This window comes from Chiroxiphia lanceolata, chromosome 3 (assembly GCF_009829145.1).
Source record: "Chiroxiphia lanceolata isolate bChiLan1 chromosome 3, bChiLan1.pri, whole genome shotgun sequence".
NCBI lineage: Eukaryota > Metazoa > Chordata > Aves > Passeriformes > Pipridae > Chiroxiphia > Chiroxiphia lanceolata.
In genome coordinates this window covers 52,726,632-52,751,952 of record NC_045639.1, presented here as the reverse complement: position 1 = coordinate 52,751,952, position 25,321 = coordinate 52,726,632, and the positions used below count along the sequence as shown (strand labels likewise).

The window sequence follows — 25,321 nt, the reverse complement described above, 5'->3', positions numbered from 1 at the left end:
CTTGCCTTTAAGCTAGTAAATTCCTTTTTGCCTCCAAAATTGTCTAGGAGCATACAGGTCAGCAGGGAACCAGGCAATAATGCCAGGCTGTACCCTGCTGCTGGGATTAGAAGTACAGGCAAGCTTGTCCCAGTGCCTGGGAATGTGCCCATGCTGTTTAATAGGTAAGAGCCTGGGAAGCCTCCATCTGCCAGAAGCTGAAAAGGGAAAGTTTTCCTCTGCTCACCCTGTCTTTCTCTTAACAGAGATACGCTCCTGTGCTGGCCTTCTCCTGGGGCTGAGTATCTACAGCGAGTTCTCAGCACAGGAGGGACAAACCCAAATACTAACCGGAATCTTTTAAAAATATTTTTAAAATACTGAACTATTGGGATTTCCCCTTTTTTAAATGAAAACTACAGCATATTCTTTAAGGCAGGTGGGTAATTAACCTGAGAACCTCCAAGGCAGTTGTGTTCATATTGGTTGATCATATGGCATTTTTTAAAGCTAAACTACTAATATACGGCATAACATGTTAATCAGTATATATTTCAATACAGTATGTTGCAAATATAAAAGAAACATACACTTTTATTAAAGCTTTGCAATGCAGACACAAAAATTATGTAATAATATCCTACTTACTGTAAAGCACTACCAATGAACATTCAAGCCTTCTGGGAAAAATAAAAAAAAAACAATGACTTTTTCTTATTTTTTGCTAATGCTCTGTTAATAAAATTTGTTTCCTCATATCCTTAAACCATCAAGGCTAAAGCATTAATACTGCTAGAAATAATTACAGTCAGCTTGCTTAATTAACTGTTGGACAACAGAATCAGAAAATCTTTAAAAATATTTGACTGTCTGTTGGCAAGCCACAATATTTTACCTGTGTACCATTCCATTCTAAGTAGAGGAAAAATACTGATTTCAATTAATTATGTAAATTTTGTTAAAGCTGATGAACTTTTGATGAGTCATAAATCTATGATTTTCAGTTTACTCAAACATGTTTTTGATCCATCAGACTTTTCAAATAGTCATTCAATATTTTTAAATTTTGTAAGGTGGTTGTATGTGAGCATGTCAAATTACTCCAAACACATCAGACAGTAATGGTGTCATAAGATGCTAATCTATTTACATCTCCGGTGTATTTTATATTGTTTTTGTTATTTAAGTAATACTCCTGTGTGGTGTAAAACAATATGTCAATTTCTTCCAAGTGCCTGTCTTATGCTGTTTAAAAATTAGATGCAAAACCTCTTAGAATGGTGATGACTCTGTTTTAAACTTTAATGATGACTATGAGATTATACAGCTAAACTAATACAAAATTAAACATTAAATCCACGTGACAACACAGTGGAATTTTCAACAGAAAGGGAAAAAAAATAAGGCACTTCCCTTATATTTAGTTTCATATTCTGATATCTAGACTACACGTTTAGCTGGAACACAGTGTTGAAACTCAAATAATCCTTTAATTTACAACTTGCAAGTATTTGGCCTTCAATCTTTATTATGCAGTCTATGGCAGAAACAATTTCACATTAAACGCTTATTGTTACATAGATTTTTAACAATTAAAATAAGAAATACATTTTGGCTGCAGAACGAAAAAGACAAAAAACCTCCCTGTTCCATAGAGCTGTATTTTAGAATACACTTAAATTCATCAAAGTATATTTTCCCCTGGTTAACTACTGATGATTTATTTACAAACCAAGTAACAAACAATGTCTAGAAAATACCATCACACCACAAATTATCTACATGGATATTTCTATTTCTCATACTAGAAAACAGCTAAGGAGGCATTTACTGCAGTACAATGTTCTCTCCTGAAATCTTAATGTGTTTTAGCAGCTAATACAAAATGCAGATGCAGACTGTATTACACTAGTTAGAAAAGCAAAGATATTACGGGTTTGGTTAAGAAAAAATAGATATCTAGCAAAATGTAACCTTTCTGTTTGTTTGTCTGGGTTTTTTTGGTTTTGTTTTTTAAAACAGGACTAATGCATTAACTGCTCCAAGCACTTCACATAGGGGCTGTTGATGACTTACAAATTGAAAATGTTGCTGACAGAGCAACTGAAATTTGAGAAACTATTTGAAAGAGAAGACATCATCAGCCTGTGCAAGCTTTGACAGGCTTATAGCTACATTTCTATTCACAAAGGAATTTATGTTAATGTATAGTGTTTTGGGGATAATTTGACAATCAATAACATGGAATACTTTCATTTACTCATCTCTTTTAGAAAAAATGATAGCTCATTGTTTTGATTTTACTCTTTTCTTACATGAGAAACAGAAGCAGAAGGTGAAGCTTGGAGTTTTGGGGTGTTTTTTTAAGTGATCACTGAAAGAAATATTTTCCCTTTGAAATTGCAATCCTGTAAGAGAAGACCTGTTGAACTGCAAATGTGTTGTTCTAGATGACCTTGTTAGACTTCAGCACGCAAATAACCCGCACAGGAAACACTTCTACAAATTTTAAGAATAAATAGAGTGTACCCAACGATATTACAACTTCATATCCCATTATTTCCCATCATTAAAAGCTCACTTTCATTTTTCAAAGTATAGTTGTCCAGCCTTTGAATTTTTGTTTCCAACCTGTTTTACCACTGTAAACTTATCAAGAGCATGTCAGATTGCTACAGGCACAATAGCTGTGTTTTAGACTCGTGTACGTATTCCTGGTAAACATGACTGTTTTGAACACTGGAGCCTGGCAAGCCCCCGTATCTCTTGGCTCTGCTTGCTGTTATATTTCATGCTTCTATTCTGCGCAAAGTAGATGTGCTGCAGAAGCAATTTGTGACAGACTGGAAAAGCGGGTGCTTTCCTCTGTGGTATTTTTTTGAGGGAAAGTATATCCTACACGTTCCCATAGCATACTGCCCAGACACACTGTGGCACTGGTGTACAACTGCTTTGAGAGCCATGCAGCAGGAGACCCTGTCACGGCAGTGGAGTAGTTTCAGCTTCTTGAAGTTCCAACTGAAAGGAAAGAAATTGCAAATACAATGAACAGTTGCTTGGTATCTTCCCACCCACAAGTTCATGTGTGTGTCTACATGTGTGCAGGTTTCTTTTAAGAGGAATTTATTTCTCATTTGCATCTACTGTCCTGCTGTATAAAGCTGAACACATAGAGAGTAAGGCATAAAGACCATGTCTTTGCCATGAAGTAACAAAACACAGAAAAGTTTCATGTTTGGCCTTCAAAGACAAAACAACATTAGTAGGTCTGAAAATTGACTTCGAATTAGAATACTTTGTATCAAGCCAGTTGTTCTCTTTCTAGAGTGGAACTCTCTAAGAATTTCACGAGTATGGAAAGATATCACTCCCTCCCTGTATGCTTTCTGGAGCAGTTACAGAAGAGCTGGTATTTTAGCTGATACATTCTATGTTTCAGGATATTGTCTGACTTTTGGATTTTCAGTTAAAGTCCAGTTTAAATGCTGTGTGAGACAGACTTACATCAGAAAACAAACCCAACAACATCTCAGCCCTGGGTGTCCACAGTGTCCGTGTTAGGTTCAATCTGCATGTAGGCACAACAGCACTACAGATGTTTTCATCAAGAAAACATGCTTACTGCACAGCATGTCCTGAAAGTCCAGAATCCCTTTTTGCTGCCCAGCAAATGTTGTACTAGAACTTGTTGAAAACAGGGTAGGAGATACTGCAAATCAAGGGTTTATGGCATGGACAGAAGAATCACAGATGAAACCTGAAGATTCACAAAGAGCCCATGACAGTACGAATCAGCTACAAAAGAAAATTTGATTTTAAGGGTCTATTGAACTTCAACAAGTGTTTAATTGATGTCACTATCTTACCAGAAATGGGCTTCTTAACAAATCAATACCTTTAAATTATTATTGAAACAAAGTATAATTTACAAAGGAGACACAGCAATTTTCTAAAAACACACAGAAAGGCCATTCTCTATTAATACAGGTAGCTGTGAATCTGGCAAGGTTTGGAGTTACAGAAACTGCCCAGCTTTTTCGTGTTTCCATAATAGGACTCACAAGCATTCCTCATATTTGCTTGCAATCTCTCATATAGCACTGCGAAAACTGAAAGGTAAGAAATCACTTTCTTCGTTTATTTAATCAAAGTGAAACTAGCTTTCAATTTTTCCTTGTTTCAACCTAAAAATAGCGTTTCTTGAATCCAATATCCTTTTTATTTCTACATGTGGCTGCCAATCCAAGCAACAAGAGCAAAGTTTTCAGGGCTGAGCCTTTGTTTACTGAACACATCTGAGGCCTCATTTTCAGCATATGAGGAGGATTTGCAGCTTCCATTAGGGCATTTAGACACTTCAGTAGTTAAGGAGAAAGCATCAGAAGCTAAAATTGCAAAATATAGTTACATAGGATGACTAAATAGTCCTGAAGATGTGCCTATACATAATTTGCTTAGTTGCTTGGATACATTCAGGTGAAACAGCTATAAAAACAGGTCACAAAGAAACTAATTCACAGAAACAAATTTCTTGGATTTCAATAATTATTAATAATTGAGTTTCCTAATTATTTATATTTTTTGGTATTAACACAGCAAAAATTTAATATACTTGGAAAACATAGTTTTCAGGAAAAGTAATTATCAATTAATTTTAAATTTAAAAAAATAAAACTTCTTTTAATCTCAGAGATAAAGTAATGCAAATAGTCTCTGAGCATCTGAAGTAAGAGCTATTTCAAAATGCTTGCCAAGGTCTTTTATACGAATCAGGTTAATGCCAATGACATCAAAAATTCTCAACCATTCGCAAAAGCTAGTCTTTGGTCCTTATTACCTTTCCCTACCAATACTGGGTCATACAGAAAAAAGTTCAAAGTAAGCAGTTTTGCGTTCTGAGTGTTTTTTTCAGGATTCCATCACTCCTTCTCCATGCAAATACAATTATAAGACTGCATATGCCTCCCTCAACTAAAGTGAGCTGAGCCTTTATGCTCACTTCAGAACAGATGTACCCTATGCATTTTACTGCAGGAGTTAGTTGAGTGTAACACAGCATACATCCTCCCCCAGATGTGAAACACCTATCTTACAACTCTTCCAGTTTTTTGCATGCCTGATTAGCCACTGTCTTTTATCCCTCAGAGCTGTGTTTGTCTATTGGGCATATACAATTTCTATAAATGCTCGCACCATCAGCGTTACGGATCAGATGTTGCTCTGTGCATTTGCAAGATGCTGCTTTTCTGTAGGAGTTTTGAACTTATTTCGCGCTTCCACTTTCTGTAGATGCTGATAAAACAATAATCAAACTCATAATCTAGACCTTTTCGGTAATGCCAAAGAGCCATAGAGTAGACCAAAGGCCAGTATCTTAACTCAGAATAATATGAATATTTATGATGTTTTCTGTTAGTGCTTTTGCACTGATAGAAAATACAGTTGTTCCTTCCACCAGTCAATGCTTATTTTTAAGTGCTTTAAGAGTGTTAGGCCTTATGTGATTGAGCCTTGCAGTTCTCATTAACTTTAGCAGGAGAAAAGAATTCTCACTTGGCAAAAAAGGAACTTGTAGAACATCTGTTTCTCAGAAAATTATGTGAAGTGTGCGTAGCACTATACAGCCCTGCCATTAGAATTCACACCAAATGCTCTCCAAGGCCTTGTCTTTACAAGAAAGAGCTTGTCAGTATACTTCAATCAATACAGATATATGAGCTAGACTTTCTTGTACAGAAGGCACTTACCTGTGAAAAGAATACCCTGTCAATAGAATTTACAAAATCTGACTGTCTAAGCAAACATTGTTTTGTCTGGGGATTTATTTTCTTTCTTTCTTCTTTTCTGAGAGCAAAAGTTGCATTCACTCTACTTTTAAGTACTACTCCAGAGAACCATTTTAGTGTAGATTAGTTTTACAATCTTATCTGTCATTCTGATAAAAGCAACAACAAAACTATCTCTTACAGAAATGCTTGCTGGAGAAAAAAAGATAAATTAAGTTTAATATTAATCTTTGAACATGGCTTGCTGTGAATGTATTCTTTAGACATTGTGAAGAGTGAGAAAGACTGCACCAAACAACTGCTGAACTGTAGTCCTGGGAGAAGGCCCAGGTCATCACTCAGCACATCTGGCAGAAGTAAACCAATGGCAACAGCAGCAGCTGCTCAAGCAGGGACTGCAGGGATGGTGGTGAGGGAAGAGAAACTGGCTACTCCAAATTCTTTCAAATACCTGACCATGCAAAGAGACCTATCTGCTCATCTATGAGGACCTGAGCTTCCAAGCGTGGTCTTCTTCTCCTTGACTCTGGGGAAAACTGGTAACTTAGTTGCTAGCAAGAGCTACCAAAGTAGTCAAGCAACTTCTTTAAGCTCTGTATACACCTTTGTTCCATGCAGATTGTCTCTTTGCTTCAGTTTCCATCCTTACTGCCTCACTTGGACCTCATTACTGACATTCCCCTTTCTTCCCAGCACTCTTCCTCTCACTTTCCTTTCCCTTGTCTTCCCTTTCCCTTCTCTTTACATATACTTTATTTCTTCTTAACTAACTTCATCACTATTCCCTGAATGGAAAAAAAAATCCCTAATCAACAAAGAATGCAACTATGAGACTAGCTTCCTTCTTATTGTCACTCTCAAGCTCACTTCACTGCTTGGTTCATCCCTGCCTCTGCAGGTTGTCTCCCTTGTTGGTGTAGGTTGAAAGATCTTTGTGCAAAACATATTCTTTTCTGTGTTTGCTCAGTGCTCAACGAAATAGACTTTATTTCACCAGCCTCTGGCCACTGCCACATTAATCTCTGCTACGGACAGAAGTGTACAGCTCTCCTAAAAGTAATATAAAGATCCATAAGTAAATTTAGAAAATGGGTGCATACACACCACACTTTAGAAAGTTGGAATTGTACTACATAAGAGACGCAATCCTGTTGTCGGACGCATGCACAAAATTGACTCCACCGAGGGTTACAAATAGATTATTAACAGATGAGTCTCTCTAATAATTTGCTACACCTAGTGAATACTACATGTATATACATACATACATATATATATGTGCCTGTGCCAAGTTTGGCAGTTCTGCTCCACCACCAAAGTGTGTGTAAGACTGAGCAGGTGCTGATTTCACAGGCCATGGTTTGGCATGTATGAATCAGACAGTGGTGAACAAAAATACCAACTGCTGATGCTTAATAAAGCTCACTTTAGCCCTTCTCCCTTTAGACTGGTCCCTCCTCTTTTCTGGTGCAATTACTGTTTAGTCTGTTTGGAGATGGTAATGTTCAGATTTATGCTTTCTGGCAGCAGCTGAGCGGCAGGTATGCAGCAGCTTTCACAAGAAGCCACTGAGTTCTGCACCTCAAGGAAACAGCCAGCTTGTGGCTAAAGCGGCAGCAGTGAGAAACTGGTGTGCGAGCAACCTTAAGTATATTGCTGAAAGGTGATATGGCAAGGAATGAACCAGGCTTATGCCTTTAGTTCTTCTTTTTAAGGAATTGCAGAGACAACTCAAACTTCTAGTGCTTGTGATGTGCTTGAATGACTTTCATGAATGTTAAGATTTGCTTTCATGTTTTGTTTGATGTTCACTTAAGGATGGGGACTGGAAATTCTCTGGACTAATTACAGGACCATGGACACTGAACATTTACAAAAGAGCTTCTTTGCAAAAAGTAAGCAACCAAAGGGTAAATTAAAAAAAATCTATTTCTCTTGGTACCTGATGTGTCATAAAATGTCTGCTTCTTAAAGGCTTTTTCTACATGGAAAAGGTATCTTAGTATAGCTAAAATGGCAAAATGGCACAATAGTCCTTAACGTGTATGTATATATTTATATCTATCTATCTATATCAAAACCCACCTTAGTCAACACATATCTGATATAAGAACTGCATGTAGACAAGCTTTTGTCTACTTCTTGCATGTCTTTCAGGAAAAAAAAGGCCAGGTAGGCCTTCTTTGTACATCAGTCAAAAGTGAACACACACAGTTTTTTATCTTTTTATTCACTGCTGCAATGGGAGAAGAAGAGAGATCTGTATTTTGTCACACTCCTGTCTCTATCAGTATGAACATAGAAATCTGTGATTAACCTTCAATCAGTCACCTGTTGTAAACATCCTGCAAATGAAATGCTGTTTTGTGTGCTTTGTACATGCATGCACGTGGGACCCAGTCAGGCAAGGTAACCTTGAAAACCCTTGACTTCTGAACATCAAGCAGGGTAGAGAACAACTAGCACCATGCAGGACTGGGGTCTCTGTGTATGCATACAGAAGTTTCAAATATAACCTCAAAGGTGTTCAGACCTTCAGACAGCTACAAATCAGTATAGACAGTAACTTCAGAATACGTGTCATCTCCAGGCAGGTGGCCTGGATCCAGAGATGACATCTCCACTGCTAGTCATACCTGATGGTTAGTCCTATCCACAGTGTTGGCAGTGGAAGCATGGTCACGAGTGTTTTGCCGGATTCGGGTGGAGTTTTGCTGCTCAATGGTTGAGGAAGTGGGGACGCAGAACTCTCTGAAACACCTTTTGAAATTCTCATCTAGAAATGCATAAAGGACTGGATTAAGGCAGCTATTTGTATACCCTAGAGCAATACAGAAGTGCCAGGAGACAGTCTGGAAAGTAGTTTCTGGGATGTTGACCAGGGCTTTAATGATGACATAAATGTGGATGGGAGTCCAGCAGACAATAAACACTGCCACTACTACAAGAACCATCCTTGTGATTCTCCGCAGGTTCCTATCCTTCTCTTTGGAGCCGGATAACATGCGAACACTCTTCAGGCGTAAAATCATCAGCCCATAACACACAGTAATTATCAGGACTGGCATGATGAAGGCAAAGATGAACACACAGATTTTCAGGAGGTTCTCCCAGTACCATGCAGGGTGGGAGAATGCAAGTGTGCAGTCAATAGAGCCTGGGGAAAAAGGAAAATATCAGAGAAGAACAAGGGGGTCAGTTTTTCATTTGCTTTTTTTTAAACTTTTTTAAATTAAATATCATAGGCAAATATATGAAGATTTACTAAGTAAACGTAAAATGAAGCAATCTGTGAGCTGTCGTTTACACAAACATTGATAGGTCAGAGTGCTGCAAAACACGTATGGAGTTAGAAAAACAAAACCAAATTAACGTGTCCTCTTTTTCATTCTATTGCTTGGAATTAAATGTATATTGGAAAAGAAAGAGAGCTGTATTGTCACAAATGCTCAAACCTTGCCTCGTTTTCACTTTCAAAACCTAGTGAAAAGAAAGATGGCTTAGCTACCGTATGTGCTAAGAGTTTGGGCATTTCAGGGCAACGGGGAAGAAAATGATATGTCACCTGGCAACTATGCACCATGGCGGGTTTGGATTTATGTTGATGTGCTGTCACTGTCCCTTTATGGAAGGTCTTTGAGCACCAGTGATCCAGAATTGTGCTTTCTGCTCTGTATCACATCCTGCCAGACTACATGCAACACATCTATGACTGCCAGCCCCAGTGGGAATATCCTGGATAAAGTGTAGGCTTCTTTGCTGTAGGACAATGCATAACTGCCCCACAGCAGAAGGAAGGCAGGCCCAGACGCTTTTCCAAACACTACAGTAACCATGTGGGGCAGCAAGACTTGCAGGGACCATAGAAGGAGCTGGAGCTGTCTGTTGTAAAACACAGATGACATGTAGTGCTTGTCCAGTCAACTACAGCCAGCTGCAAAATTGTTGAAGGGGCCCATTCGCACTGATACTTGCTTTATACAGATTGGAGGGTAGAAGCTAATTCAATGTCTCTACATTAAAACAAAACAATGCAGAAAGGAGTTTAAATGTTGGAATGAAAGCCAGACTTACCATGCCTGTATTTAGTAGTTGCCATGAACATAACTGGCAGGCCAATGGCAGAAGAGAGAATCCAGTTGCAGACATTGACAATTTTGGCATTTCTGGGGGTACGGAAATCAAGAGCCTTAACTGGGTGGCAAACAGCTACGTAGCGATCTACACTCATGGTGCAGAGCGTAAAGATACTGGTGAACATATTGTAGTAGTCTATGGATATAACAATCTTACAGAGGATGGTACCAAACGGCCATGTTCCCATCAAGTAATTCACACTCTGGAATGGCAGAGTACTTGTTGCTAGGGCATCTGCCAAGGCAAGATTGAAAATATAGATGTTGGTGGCAGTCTTCATTTTTGTGTACCTAGAAAAAAAAATTGGCAACGCATGAATGACCATAGCTGACACTGTTAAATAAAATTGAGTACAGTGTATCATCTATAAGAAACTTCTGTAAAATAATGTGCTAGATACTGTCAAAGATTGTATTTTCTGCTTTTAACCAAAAGACCTTGCTATGATTTACCTATATAATGTTGATAGTTCAGTGAGACATTAGCTAAAGGATGTAAGGAAGAAAAGATTAATTTAACTCATGCTGAGGGAAAGGATATACACAGAAGAAACACAGAAGAAACAATATGATAGATGCTAAAGAACTGAGAAGCTGAAAAAACCCTGTACTTCTACATATCAGACGCTGTACTACATGGATAGATTTTCTGTACCTGCTGATGTCATGCCAAATATCATAACCATGCTCTGTAGAAATAGAGAATTCATTTGTAGGTTGTGGAGTAGTAATGATGTAATTCCTCAAGGAATAAGTACCTAAGAGATTAGCATAATTATCATGGTGTCTAAAAATTCAGGCTTTTAGACTTTCTCATTAGTTTATAATCACAGAATTCTAAAATAATTGCTCTACTAATCTCAATGTCCAATATAAGTTAGACAGACGTTCCTTCAATCAAACAAGAAAACAGATGTTATTCATCACATGCACTGAATGTATCAATAGAACCAGCATGCCAGGCGGATGCTGCAACCCTGCTGTTTGAGGTAGGAATGCTCTCTCTGCTCTGCTCTGTAGTGACTATTTCGGCAGGAGGGTCTTCAACCTTCATTGCACTCTCTTCTCCTGAGTCTGTGCTGTTATAACAACCCAAACCCTACTTCCTGAATTTTGAATATGTCACTCAAATCACAGCTGAGAAGGGAGAGCATTTTATACTTTAATTTGTATTTACATTGCTAAAGATAGAGTCCAGATTCCTCCTTAGTTTAATCAAATTTTTGAAGAACATTTGCAAGTCCATTGTGTCAGCTGAGGAGCACTTGAGATCCACTTTTTATGTGGATGCTATTGATTTGCAGTGGTACAATGAATGTTTCACTTTAAGTAATGTTCCTGGCCACGCTGCCCTCCTTGTTGCCGAGATTGCTGGGCACTGTGGCTGCCTGACTTTTGGTACATCAAATAGCTTGATCTTTTGATAAAACTTCCTTCTGTTTCTGCAAAACTAACAAGCAGGGTGTTTGATCAAACATTCAACAATTTGTAGAATGATTTGCAAGAAGAATAGCCCATTTGAAAAGGAACCTGCTGGGGAAGACAAAGTGTAAAATACAGTCTTTCATGGGTTTTATTGCTTTTAGATCTCTTCAGAACATGAGTCAGTTGCAAAAAAATCCCAATGACGGGGCTGTGCAGGGAACACACACTTGGAACCTTTTCTTGGTAGGGTCTGCAGAAATGCAGACTTCATGCTGAATGGACCTACATAGCTCTTTATGATGAACATTTGAAAGCATTGATACTGGATTTGTTCTCTCATTTTCTAGCACTATGCACAAGGAGCCACTAGCAACCCTAATTTCAAATTAGGGTGGTTTTTAAAAACATATTTTCAAGTAGATCCAAGCTCTTTCTTGACTGCTGTCTTGAGAAAGTATGATCTGAGTATGACAGTTCCTAGTTTTGAATAAAATCCATATTCTTAAAGTCCCCTAAACACTTTTCTTACTGCATTTATCTAACAAGATTGTAATACTAACATAAGAGGAGGTAGTTGCTGCAAGCATTCATGACTCTCTCTCTCCTGGAAACTGGAAAAATTTACAGGAAAAATGTGCAGGATTGCAGTGTGGGAGAGATACACAGTAAGCTGAAGCTCTAAAAACTGTTTGGAGGAAGGGGAAAGTATTTCCTGGGAATTTTGCAGAGGAGAAGGAAAGCAGCAACATTTTATGTTGCTTTTACTGTTACCCAGAATGTAAAGGTTGTACTAAGCTCTGTGGTTTATCAAAACGAGTGTCTTTTCCATAGGTCTGAGGATATATTCAGATGTATCCAGAGAGCTAACCTGGAGGTTTGATTGTGTTCTGAGCAGACACATCCAGCTTGCTCCCATCTGATCTGCTCAGGCAGGAACAGCAACAGAGAGGCAGTGGCTCTCAGCTCTGCACAAACAGGGAAAGGTGGTGAGGATTCTGTGCCCTCACCCAGGCTGCTGATCCCTGCTCAGATGCCCATCCTAGACGATTGTCTTATTTTTATGGCTGGACAAGAAAGCACACCTGGGAACACTGCTCAGTGCTGTTGCCATCATATATGATTCTGGTACAGTTCTGTCTGGAGACCACATCATCAGATGATAATGATATCAGTAATTAAAGCCATTCTTATGATTTAAAGAGAATGCTTGATACAGCACAAAAAATTAAATACATCAACCAATACATGATTCTCAGGTTAGTATGTTAGAGGACAGACAGAAAAAAGGTCTGAATAAATGGAATAAAGTTTCTTTACTAGGAATGGGCCTTATCCCACTTAAATGCTACATATTTTCCCCTTTTGCCATCTTCTTTTCATTGACAGTTTAACTTTAAAGGTTCTTGGACTTACTTTGTTTAATGACCACTACAGACTTAATGAAGGGTTTTGCTTGATGTACTCTGCAATCTTTGTACTTCTAATCATGCTGTTCTTACAATGAACAAAAGCATAGCTTTTGTGGTGATAGAAAGTATTTACCTCCACAATTGCCTAATCAACAAAAGCCTACTGAAATTTACAATATTCTTTTCAGTGAATTCTATGGGATTTGGGCATTTCTCTGTACTGAATATTTCAAGATTTTATAAAGGGCTTATTTCTGAAAGGTACATTTTGTAAAATATCTATTTTTCCAAATAAGTAGATTAGCATTGTCCCAAATAAATACTGAAGCAATTGATTAATGTAATTTTAACAGCATGTAAAATAACAATCCACCAAAATGGAGCTTTTCAAAGTCTTGATCTTAGCTATTATTATACCTTTTGCTGAGGTATCAGTCTACCTATTTAAACAAGCAGCACAAATATCTCCATCATCCAGACACAGATGTATACGTGATGAGATTTCTATACTTCAGAGGGACTTCATAATACCCAAACTATTGTGTTTATAAATACAATCTTTTAAAAGATACTGCTTTAACATTTTCATTCAAAGCCACTAGAGAATCTAAAAATTAACAGATGTGTAAAAAAAGAATCTTAAATACAAACCCATGAAAATCTGGATACTGGTATTTAGATTACATTAAAATTTCAGCATCTAAAACACCAAGTATATTAAATTTTGCATTACAATGAGCAAGGTTGTAAATGAAGAGGGATGTTCACTTTGGGTGACATTACTTCTATTTTACAACTCTGTAATGAAAAGAGTAATAGAACATGCTGATTCAATTTTTTTGGTGAATATTTAGCAAAATACTGCTCTTGATACATACTCAAATTAATTGTGCTCATTATACACTAGTGGGCACACTCACTAGTATGCCCTTACTAACTCCTCAGTGCAGGTTTTGTATCATAAAATATTTATGTTTATGAAGTGTTGTTTTGTTGGTAATAGTAGATGATAGATCAGATTTACTAAAGTAAGAATACATTTTATGTCTGTCTAACATTTTAGGGAAAACTCAGCCTTCCCTTTAATCTTCAGTCCAACAAAGCTTTAAAATACACTTCAAGTTTGAAAATCTAAGCTGCAGAGGCCCACTCAACTGGGATTTGCTCGGAATAAGAAAAAGCAATAGAGAAAAGAATGAGAATCCTGCTCAGATAGTCATCAAGTTCCTAGCATTCAAGGATTAATAGAAAGTCTTGAAAAGGACTCTTCAACTGTCTGCCCATTGGCTGCTTGTAATTTGCAAACTAAATAAAAGGTTCACCAGATTAACCTCAGAAAGACCCCCTCGGTCCCATTGCACGAAGTGTAACAGCACCTTGAACAGCAGCCACAAGCACCTTCCCTTCCACCTCTCAGACATGGAACAAGGAGATGTGAGTACACTTGTGATTCTCTCTCTTTCTGCAAGAGACATGCCACAGCTCTGTTTCTGGCCTGTCCACTCCAATAGTTTAGTCTCCACCTTATCACCTTTAAAAAGTTTTGAAGAGTCACCTCTTTTAGGTTTCCATGACTCAAGAGTAGAGACCAACTAACATGAAGAGCATCTATTTTCTTGAAATTTAATGAAATTTTTAGTTTGCATAACACTTTATCTAAGCCTAACAGACACAGTTTGTATGCTATCAGAGTCATGTCCATACTGCTCCTTGGTCAAGTGGTTTACATCCATGTGGATTGTTGAGATATTCCCTCCTCCAGACCCTTTGGCCCTTCTGGATGCAGTTTTACAGCATCCTTGCACCAGTGAGCTGGTGCAAAGCTAGAGAGGTGGTCCATGTTTAGCTCAATGAATAGGGTAATACATACCATTACAAATTAATTTGAAAAAATTTCCTATCTGAGTAACATCAATTAAGAAGAAAGCAGAAATGGTCTTTTGCACTTAGGAAATGGGCTGGTCAATGACAGACTGGTAATAACTACTTTCAGCAACACAAAGGCATTCAAGGTTTTGCCTACAGAATGCTAATTTGGAGACAAAGACTACTTCAAGATCTGTGTTTAAGTTTAGTGCAAAATACATGAAAAACTGGCTTATCATAGAGATTCATTGCAGAAAGCAGTCATTCTTGAAAATGGTTTGGCTGCTGAAAGAAAAAGCAGCCAGCAGTTAGGTCTTGCATACAACTTGATGTAACCCTTATTGATGCTGGAGGAGATTAGATTAGTGTTTCAAATTTATGTTCTTCTTGCATAAATGTCTTGTTACACAAATGAAGAATCATTACATGCATACATTAGATTAGTTGAGGTCACCTTGAGTGGGAAGATTAAAACAAGTGAAGTACGGCTAGTTGAATCAATTTAAATGAACTTTTTTTTCCATGGCTGTTCTGGTGCACCTTGTACATGCAACTCAAAACCTGTAGGAAAGGGGATTTTTTTTGGTGTATTTTCCTAAGATAACAGGTACTTTCAATTTTTGTTGAGCACTCAAAGCTTTGACAAAGGTCATGTCATACTAAGGATGGTCTGGAAAAACCCTCAAAAATTTATTCTGTCTGCCAATCCAATTAGTATAGTTGACACTGAAATGAAGTCTCTTAGATAGGCCATATTCTGGAAAGTACGTTTGAGCTAAAGGGTCTCATACAATGGACTTGACTGATGGCCATCCTATCTTACTGTCCTTTTTATTTCTTCTCATGGTAATGGGTCTCTACAGAGTTAAGGACACGTATTGTATTTCAGCCATAGTTGTGATGTGTGCTGTGGTAGACTGTAACCTCTTAAAGTTTTGAAGCCATATATATTCTGGAGAGGTCTAGCCTTCCTGTCTGGGAGCACATGATTTAATCAGCTTGAAAAATTAGTCTTTGATTTTTCTATTCATGGGTACTTCAGAATGCTTATGCCTTAAGTCATTAAATTCCAGCTCTGGGTACAAGGACCATAAATTTGGGTACAACCCTTATAGGTTATTAGGCAGTAAATCCACCCAGATTGGAGGTGCCATCCTGTGGTTAAAAACTTACTCATCCTTTTATTTATGTTCTTCTGAAGAGATCATATACAAGGCTGTAATTTTAAAATAATAAGTCCCGAGTGAAATCAAGCCAACAACAAATTGAAAAAAACCCCACTCTTGAACAGCTACAACATAAGAGCAGAAAGCATTCACACTTGGATGCAATGAAACTGTGCAATTTGCATCACATTCACTTACTTCCTCCACCAACCCTGAGTTTGAGGGTAAAGGCCGAAATGGGCGAGTGAGGATGCTTTCACTGTTTTTAAGAAAGACAGATGCAGTGGTTGTTCCCCTCTGTTAAAGTCTTGGATCCTGACTCCCAACACATCGCTACCTGGTCACTGCTGTGACCTGTGATGGTGGTTTAGAGAGAAGAAAAACATACGAATATCAGGTATCGCTTCAGGTCTCAAGGCATGACATAGCACAGAAGTGCAGCAGATCTAAAAGCAAAGGGCTTAGTTATTTGACATACTCAGTAATACTTCACATACATTATGCCGGAGGAGCCTTCCCCTCCCCTCTTCACTTACTGGCAAGGGGATGCCCATTTCTCAAAGGAGTTCGAATGTATTTGGTGAATGTGGATCTGAACACAGAGCGGCTAACTGCTGGATTGTAGTTGCTACCTCTTTTCTCCCTAATAATTTGTTTTCCCACTGCCAAGTTCCTTTTTCACTTTACTCTCCTCCATAGCACAAATGAAATTCAGTCAGAATATCACCAATGTCACTTCATGTTATCTTGCTAGCACCTTTGACTTCCCAGCTTGTCCTTTCCTTACGCTGGGACAGGGCCAAGGCATGTGCACATCCAGCCTATTTGGTTACAGGACATAGAAACAAGCAGGGCACATTGCTTCTTGGGGAGCAGCACCAGCTCAAGGCTGTTTCTCCTGTACTCAACTCATCAGCAACTTCTCTCAGACCTCAGCTTTGGGAGAGGGTGAGCTAAACGAAAGCCTTTTAGGCACTGTCAACTTTAAACTCCAGTGTCAGTCTTTCTGGGAGTAATGTGTCCAAGAGAGTTGTGAGGACATCTGACTCATCCTGTTTTCCTGTGTTGGACTTTGGACTAAAAATTACTTGCTGCTGTCTTTATGTTTTGCCTTTTTTTTTTTTTCTTTTGCTACTGAAAGGCAGTATATAGAGGTCCTCTTTCTGCTATTTAGTTTGAACCAGTGAGTTTAGTCCCTACCTGGAGGAAAAAAAACAAGATTCTTTCTCTTGGGAAAAATAGCTATTTTCAGGAGGAAGGCTGCTCTTTTGCTTTGATGTCTGACTGAGAGAATTAACAAGCAAGGAGATTACTTCATACAGAACACACAAACTCCACAGTAGTCATAACAGGCAATTATTTTATTATTTCTCTCTTATTATTTTTGCGCCTTTTTACTTTACATGTATGTACAAAATACATGTAATGTAATTTCCTGGCAGAAACCCATACAAAATAAAGCTGATGTGATGCATTCTTTGTTTTTCCCAAAAACGGGAGAAGAACCAGTCAAGAACAGGTTTTTATAGATATATCCCTTGCCACACAAATATTTAAAATGTTGCAGTGTCTTGTAACTCCTACTACCCTAGGACAGGTAATAAGAGTTTTCCCAGACATCATAAAAAGCTCCTTAATGATAAAAACTAAATGACAGTAATATGGAAGCTCCAGTGCCCAAACAGTCATCTGCTGGTACACTTATTTCCCTTCCAGTCTAGGTAAATGGGGAGAAAACTACTTGGCAGTTATTTCAGAACTTAATCTGTCCTGTTTGTTAAACCACTTTTATCCGAGTCTTTGTTTGCCTGGTGCTGAGGTATATATGGGTCTCTAATAAAGGTTGCTGCTTTCATGGTTATTGTGTAACACATCTCCCTGAAATAAATCAATGGTGCTAAAAAGGCTAACTTCAATATATTGCCATTGTCCAGCAGCAGGTGCTTATTGTTGAAGTTTTTGCTTTGCTAGGAAGACACATAAAGGAAAACTGTTAGTACCTTCAATTTAACTTTCTTCCCTCTGCCTTCGGGGAAGTGTGATCGAGAGTAAAACCACTGACTACATCTTTGATAACTGTGGTGACATTTTTCTAGAGGGGACAAGTTAACACCTATTTTGTCTGTTTTCCAGGTGCTGGTACCCTCCTCCTGATTTGTAGACTGATCACCTGAGAAAAGGACTGTACTTGAAACATCTCCTGCTCAGGCCACACATAGACTGTACAGATCCAAGTAGTGCTAAGTATACAAGGTATGGTCTCCTGTGTACAAGAGAGTGAGGCTGTTGAGTGTGATCTGGAAAGGAGCGACAGAAGTGTGATAAAGGGACTAGGGAGAGACAAATGCAGGGGAAGGCTTGCCTGTGAAGGGAGAAAAGGGGAAAGCAGGAGATGGTGGAGGCTGGCATGACAGAAAGAAGGAGCACAGTTATATGTTATGTGAGAAAACCAAATCAAAAGTACTACATGACAAGGATGAGATTGTGTCTGAAACTGGGGCTCTGATGGAGGTACTGAGACCATCACCTTATGAGAAGGATTTGGGTAACTGGCTCATTAGATGATTTTTCTATACAGGCAGTACATCCTAGGGCTGAAATTCGCACTGTACTGACTGCTGTTCCCTGTTCCCTCTTAAGAAAGAAACTTCAGTCAGTTGGAACTGCTCCACACAACACAATGAGGAGGAGATGCTCCATTTTACACAGACATATTTGCTCTGAAGTTTTACTCCTGATCTGAGATACAAGATCTTATAGCTGATAATTGAACACTTCTCAGCAAGAAGGTGGAAAAAAATCTATTTCACGTCTTTCACAGTTATTTGACTAGCTGTGGTCTGTCATCCCTACCTTTTTTCATCACGTAAACTCAAAGGGAAATATAAATAAAATTTAGAAGTGTTTAACTTAAAACAGATGAATGAGAATGCATCTTATCACAGCTGGGCTAAGCTGTGGAACTCCTTGCTAGTTAACACCATTAAAAGCCCAAAAGGGAGCAGGGGGCTTTGAAAGATAATTATCATATTCCCCTTTTCAATACCATAAACCCAAACTTCACAGTATAAACCAAAAAAGGCACAGGTGGCTATAAAAAGAATTTCATTTGAGATCAGTCTAACCATAGTAATTCAGAAAATAGTTGCTTTTGGATTTTTTAAAAATATAGTTATAATAAGTGGATTTGTATTTTGAAGAGAATCATCGGGTACTGAAAACTTGTTTTTACTCGGAATCATCATGAAAATAAACCACTTTTTGAAAATATCTGCTAATGAAGATCTCTACAACATCCATCTTAGAACTCCTAATAATAACTAATAGTAATAATAATAAACAACTTAAAATCTTCAAAAATGCCTAAAATATTTTTTTCAAAGCAGCTTGGTTTAGAAGTGGTAAATTTTGTGACTTATTATTTCCAATCTTAGTTTTGATTCTGATTTCTTTTGGGACTGCTCCGTGTTAGAAATGTCCACAAAAAGCTACTGAATAAATGCTGATGCAAACTGCAGCTCAGAAAGTCTCTCTGCAGTCTAACAGACTGTTAGGAGGACAGTCACAGAGTGTAGTCCCTTTTTCTTCCACTCTTTGGCTAAACACCAGCTGCTGGCTATGGTTGGAAAACAGGCTAGTAAGCTTAACTACGATTTTGAGACATTTGGGCTTGGATCATATTAGGTTTGAGATTTTTGAAGATATGTCACCTTTTGATCTAGAAAAGTTATAAAAACTTATCAAATGTGTTCAGTAAAAGCTATTCTTGATGATTTGGAAATATACTGTAAATTAAAACAAAATAAAGCAGCATTTTGGGATTATGTTAGCTAAATAGCTCGTTAGCCATTAGCTTGCTAATAATTAAATAATATAAACAGTCTGCTTACAATATTTTCTACTTTTACTGAAGTAAGGAAAAGTTGGTAACATTTGACTTATTTTTATAAAGAAATTTAAAAAAAATCAGGAAATACTTAACACTATTAATATAATTATACTCTAGAGAAAGTACAGTGGGATCAAACAGTTTTTTCAAGAGAAATTGAGTCAATAAGGGTTGTTTTCTGCCCAGAATTGCCTGGTGGTAGCCACTAGGAGAGCCAGTGGGTCTGTTCACCTGGGCTGGCATGCTCTCCTGCTGCAAGAGCTCATTGGGACCAGGTCTGGAGATGAGTGTGGGGCTGCAGAGCTCTCACTCACCCTCAGGTGCCTCTGCTCCCTCACTGAGATGGGGGTTATCCCCAGGTTTCAGCCCAATGTATTTTTGGTCAAATTTTGACCATGTCTGTAACAATATAATTAAAAAAAAAAAAAAAAAGAGGATACAGAGGTACACATTCCGTTTTATCTGTCTGCTTCCCTTGATCTTGGTGGAGGGAGGGGAGCTGCTTGCTAGTCAAACATTTACCCACTAGCAAAGGTTGGTAAACTCTGTCACAAACAGTGTGCAAACAGGGACACCTGCCTTTCTGTAAGGAAGGATGCTGAGGGTCCCCCCCTTGCTATGCTGCTGACTGGATTCAGCTCCTGTGCTGTTTCTACCCAACCTGACTCCCTTAGTTCTATCCCCACTGGTGCATCAATTCATAATTGACATTACTGGATAAGGCTGCTGTGGCTTTAGAGAACAGCTCTTAGCACTGGGATGGAACCTTTTCTTTGCAGTCAGGGGAACAGGCAGGACACACACTTGCAAAAGCAATGCCACCGAAATGCAGAGAAGTTCATACATCTGTGGACAGGAAAGAAAAGAAGGAATTTCATGCATTTCTTGATTTCTAAGTTCCCTGAGCTATGCTGCTATAAAAGATGCCATAGGTCTTCTCACATAGTGCATAACACTATGTCATCTTGCAAAGAAGAACCCCCGTTTTTTAGAAAAACTTGCTTTGCTTCAGCCACTTTCAAGCTTGTGATGATTTTCAGGATTTTTCTCTAAACAGACTCTCCACTTCTGTGAACATGTAAGAATATGTATTCCTCTGGTCGTATCAATTCTTTCTACAATTGTAATTTCAACCCAAATTCTGTTCTACTTAGTAAAACAGTTTTTCTGCAGTGTTAGTGAGCTGAAGTAATCAGACCTTTCAGTGCTGCATAGTCTTTCCAGATTAGATGATGCTTCAGTCCCAGCTCTTTTTTAAAAAGATGCTGTTTTGAGAAAGTAGAAAGATTTCTCTTAATTTCAGAGAGGGCTTCTTTCCTCTGTGTGTTTGTTTTTTTTATTTTTTTTGTGGGTTTTGGGTTTTTTTGGCTTTTTTTTAAAGCAGTATAATCATTTACTCTAATGAAACAAGATATTTTCTTCCCTTGCAAAGGATCACAGAGAACCTGAGACCCCTTTGTTTATGATATGTAACAAAATTAATAGCAAATCAAATAAAGAATGACTCTGAACTGGAGTGACTTCAGTGGCTGTTGGTGGAATTACAGTTCTCTCAGGGCATTTGGCATCATGGAGGACTAGGGCCTCTGTGAGCTATTCCTCCCTTCCAGACCTGTGATGCTCAAGATTTTCACCTAGGATCTATTACAGCTTTCTAGCATATTGCCTTAATCACAGGGCATATTCTTCTTTCCACTCTAATTGTGTGACTAGTATCCCACTGACTTGATGAGAAAGCTGGAAAAGCCTATAGATTACTGTGCAAATTAATGCAATGCCATATGGTTCTAATTGTACACTGTCTTGTTGTACTCTGCAGCAGCTAGAAGTAGCATTTGCTACTGATATAGCCATAACACTGTGTTCATATTAGGAATATACACTTACACAAAAAACATAAGGAAAATAGATAATAAAATTATCAACAGATTTTCAGAATTACAGGAAATTCATGGCTGTCAGTAAAACATTATTACTGCTGTCACTCAGAGACATTTTTTGATACTTGACAAAAGACACAGCTCAGTGTTAGTAACATGAGGTTCAGCCTCACATACTACATATAAAACGTGTAAATATTAATTCAAGGATGAAAGCATTCAGCTGAACAAGAACCATCTGGGAGGAGGGTGGATGAGAATGCATTAATTATAGAGTAACGTGTATATATTGGAAATCCATGGACCCGCTTTGCATGAAGAGCCTTTTCATATCAATAATCACAATACATTTCTAAATCCTTCTTGGACAAGTCTGCTTTCTGACCTCTGTTTGCCCCAGCAGAGATAAGAGAGTGACACTGTGGAATGATCGTCATAGTTCCTCATCAGGCCAGCACCTGCACAGCTCTGGCTCCAAATCCTTGGATCTGCTTCATGCAGAAAAGTTTGAAGAATAATAATGTTTATAAGAATAATATAGTTATTTTAAAAAATATTTCTAAAGAAACCAAGCATGAGATATTAGAATGCAGCACAGTGAATATGAAGTCACTGTTGCTTTCGCTAGGGCTGGGCTCTGAAAGGTAAGCAGGACAGACTTTCAAATATCTAAGCACCTACCTCCCAGTTCCTAGTATTTTCAAGAAAACTAGGTACCAATATCACTTAAACATCTTAATTTTTAGTAGTCTCAATTCTTCTCAAAATTAATATGAAGTTCAATGTTTTGTTCTTCCTTAGCAGGTACGGTGGGAAGGTAGATAACGAAGGGGAATTTTATATGATGCCAAATTTAATCCAGTGAAACGCTGGCCTCCTCTGTGTAGTTGAATGCAAGGGTGCAAGAATGTGAGCACATATATTCACCATTTCGCATATACATATTGTATGATTTGAAACACTGTCATTTTGGTATAGCTTGCAACAGAAAATAAATCACTAAGTTCCCTATTGCTGTCCTGATATACTATACCTACAGAGAGGTACAGAAAGGAAATGCATTTTTATGTTGCTTAAACCACAGATCCTATTCAACCATTACCGTGTAAACTCTTTTTTCATCCCAAATTGCTAAACAGCTGTGTGATAGTAATTGGGAAGGAATTCTGTTATACCAAAAGCTGTTCATGCACAGGAGATCTCAGTTCAGTCCTGCCTTTGCTACTGAATTCCTGGATGGTTTTGGACAAGCCATTTAATTTGTGTTTTCCTCTGTAAAATGAAAATATATTTTTGCTGTCTTCTCTTGCTTCTGGTTTTTGTTTTTAAGCTGTCATCTTAGAGAAAGATGCTCTCTTTAGATAGAAATCTAAATACAAGTGCCTCATTCGATTTGGCTTTGTGGTGCAAGTGTAATTCAATTAATTACTGTAAGAAATATGAACCCATTATGGATTATGCCCAGTATAATAAATACATAATTCCAGGGACAACCTGTGGCATATTTCTCTGCTGACAGCTTTCCTGGTTCTGTTACACTGTGCATCTGCTTTTTCTCCCGGAGGAATGCATTCAACGTTGCTCCAATGATCGCAGTCATGCCCCTGTTCAGAAGCCTTTCTGCAGCTCTATCTTCACATGGATAGCTGAAGTCTCAGACTGATCAAAATCACAGGACAGAAGAGAATCTCCCCAGCTCTGTGTATGCAGCCTCTGTAGTTAAAACCCCAATGTTTCTGAACTGCTCTAGTCTGAACCACTGATAGATACTACTTGTGTTCCCACAAGGTCTATGAGATGCCCAGGTTTTGCAGTGACATCTCCAATATCTGCCGAAGGCAGCATCCTCCGCCCCGCCGCAGCACTCAACCTTGGCCGCCACCTTTACCCCCGGCTTTCTACAGCTGGCGCTGTCAGCCGCTGCACCCACGCACCACAAAGCCACCCGGTGCCGCTGGTCTGCAAGCGATGCCGAGACACAGCCTCTGTTCCTGCGGCCACGGCACTTATGCCCGACGGCTGCGGCCCCGATTCCTCGGGGAAGGCACCGTTCAAACGGAGAAAGGACGCTCTATACCTGGGGAAAGTGGAAGTGCTGGAGCTGCCGCCACAGGGAGCGCGCCCCTGGGCCACTCCCATTCCCCCGCTCAGCTTTTCAGGGCTCAGCGGATGCTTCGTTTGGAAACGACGAGCAGCAAGAAGGCAGAGCAGTTCAGTCAGCTCCGCCCTGTCGTTCCCGGGAGGTGGCAGTATTCCCCCACAGAAGCCACTCGGCCGCTCGGCTCCCAGGCCGGCAAAGGAAGCCCTTTAAACTCCCTCTCACCCGTTTGCCACCGATTTACGGAAAATGGATCTATCGCGCGTGATCTGATCTGTAGAAGGCCAGGTGGGCTTGCGGGAGAGAAAGTTGCGAAGTGCCGCAGCACCGCCGGAACTACGCGATCATGGCATACGTACTTATTATACACGTGTACACCCATGTATGTATATATACATGTAGATCAATATACATGAGGCAAAGGATCTCTAAAGATGGGCATAGAGATGCACGGGCATCTCTAAACACGGGCACAGAGTTGCGTTTGGCCGCGGTGCCATTTACATTTTGCTCGTGCATTTGGGAAAGGTGGGTGGAAAGGCGTGAGGATGCGTGTCGGCTGTCCGTGTGCCACACTGTACCCGTATACGCTCACAGGCACCCTTTTAAATCCTCCCTCCTCAGGGGACAGGTGCGGGATTCAGGCCTCGTTGGCCAGGGCAGCTCGCAGAGGTGCTGCAGCACGGAGGGTCCGTAGGACATCCCCGGACCCGCAGCGGTTGCTGACGGACCGGCCGTCCCTCACGGCCCCACAAGTTTCTCTTCCCTGATCACCGGGTCTGGCTCTTTATCAAAAGCCTCCTTCCCTTCCCCGCAGGGGGAAGGTGAGCCTTCGCACCCCCCAATGCGGCCCCTTACGCGCTGCCTGCCGGAGGGGGCTGCGGGGCGGGGCAGGGCGGCACTCACCTGACGATGACATACATGACCAAGAAGTTGCCGAAGAGCCCCACGACGCAGACCACGGAGTAGAGGGCCATGATGGCGATGGCCGTGAACACGGAGGGGCCGCCGCCCGCGGGCGCGCAGGGCCCGCCGCCGCCCGCGCTGCCATTGCCGCCACCGCAGGGCTCGGAGCGGTTCCAGCCCAACGCCGCCGCCGCCGCCGCCGCCGAGGTGTTTCCCCAGGCGCCCGGCGGCGCGGCTGTGCAGGGCGGCCCGGGAGGGCGGCAGGCGGAGGCGTTGGCGGCGAACGGGACCTCCAGGGCGCCGGCGAGGAGCGGCGCGGACCCGTTGCCCAGCAGGTACGCGGCAGCCATGGCGCGGCCACCTGCTCCCCGCGCCCGAGGGACGCGGTGCCGGCGCGGAGCTGCTGGCGCGGTGTCGGGGAGGTGGCGGCACTCGCCAGCCCCGACGGAGCGCCCGCCGCTGGGTGCGGGCACATGTGTGCGGCGGGCGGGTCGGGGCGGGTCGGGAGGAGGGGCCTGTGGAGGCAGGAGCGGTGGGGCCGCCTGCCCGCCGCCCGTCGCCGCTCCTCCCAGGCCGGCGGGGCACCGTAGCGGCCGCTTCCCCGCCCCGCCGGAGCAGAGCCTCCCCCGGGGCGCACCTGGTGCGGAGCAGGCGTAGGGCAGCGGGCGGCGCGCCAGCAGGCTTCCCCTTCCCTGCGGGTGGCACTTGAAGGCAAAGCGCTTAAAATGCTCCCTACAAGAGCGCCGCGGGCATCGGAGGCAAACACTGGAGAGAAAGTCCC

General features: G+C 40.4%; 1 protein-coding gene across 1 annotated transcript; it reads right to left on the bottom strand.

Moving 5' to 3' along the window:
• Positions 1-1,257: 1,257 nt before the first annotated feature.
• Positions 1,258-25,075, bottom strand: OPRM1 (opioid receptor mu 1). Its single transcript, XM_032682633.1, has 4 exons — positions 24,541-25,075; positions 9,840-10,192; positions 8,402-8,922; positions 1,258-2,997 (listed from the first exon to the last, which is right to left on the bottom strand). Exons 1-4 carry the CDS (start codon positions 24,888-24,890, stop codon positions 2,959-2,961), a joined length of 1,263 nt encoding a protein of 420 aa, XP_032538524.1. The 5' UTR covers positions 24,891-25,075; the 3' UTR covers positions 1,258-2,958.
• Positions 25,076-25,321: the final 246 nt, after the last annotated feature.

What these genes read in the sequence shown, in the direction of transcription:
- OPRM1 (XM_032682633.1), bottom strand. Translation starts at nt 24,890, where the DNA reads ATGGCTGCCGCGTACCTGCTGGGCAACGGGTCCGCGCCGCTCCTCGCC. An exon ending in AACTACTAAATACAGGCATG is followed by an intron (nt 8,923 to 9,839) that starts GTAAGTCTGGCT and finishes CTTTTTCCCCAG; the next exon opens with GCTCTATTGACTGCACACTT. An exon ending in TGGATAGGACTAACCATCAG is followed by an intron (nt 2,998 to 8,401) that starts GTATGACTAGCA and finishes CTTTCCTTTCAG; the next exon opens with TTGGAACTTCAAGAAGCTGA.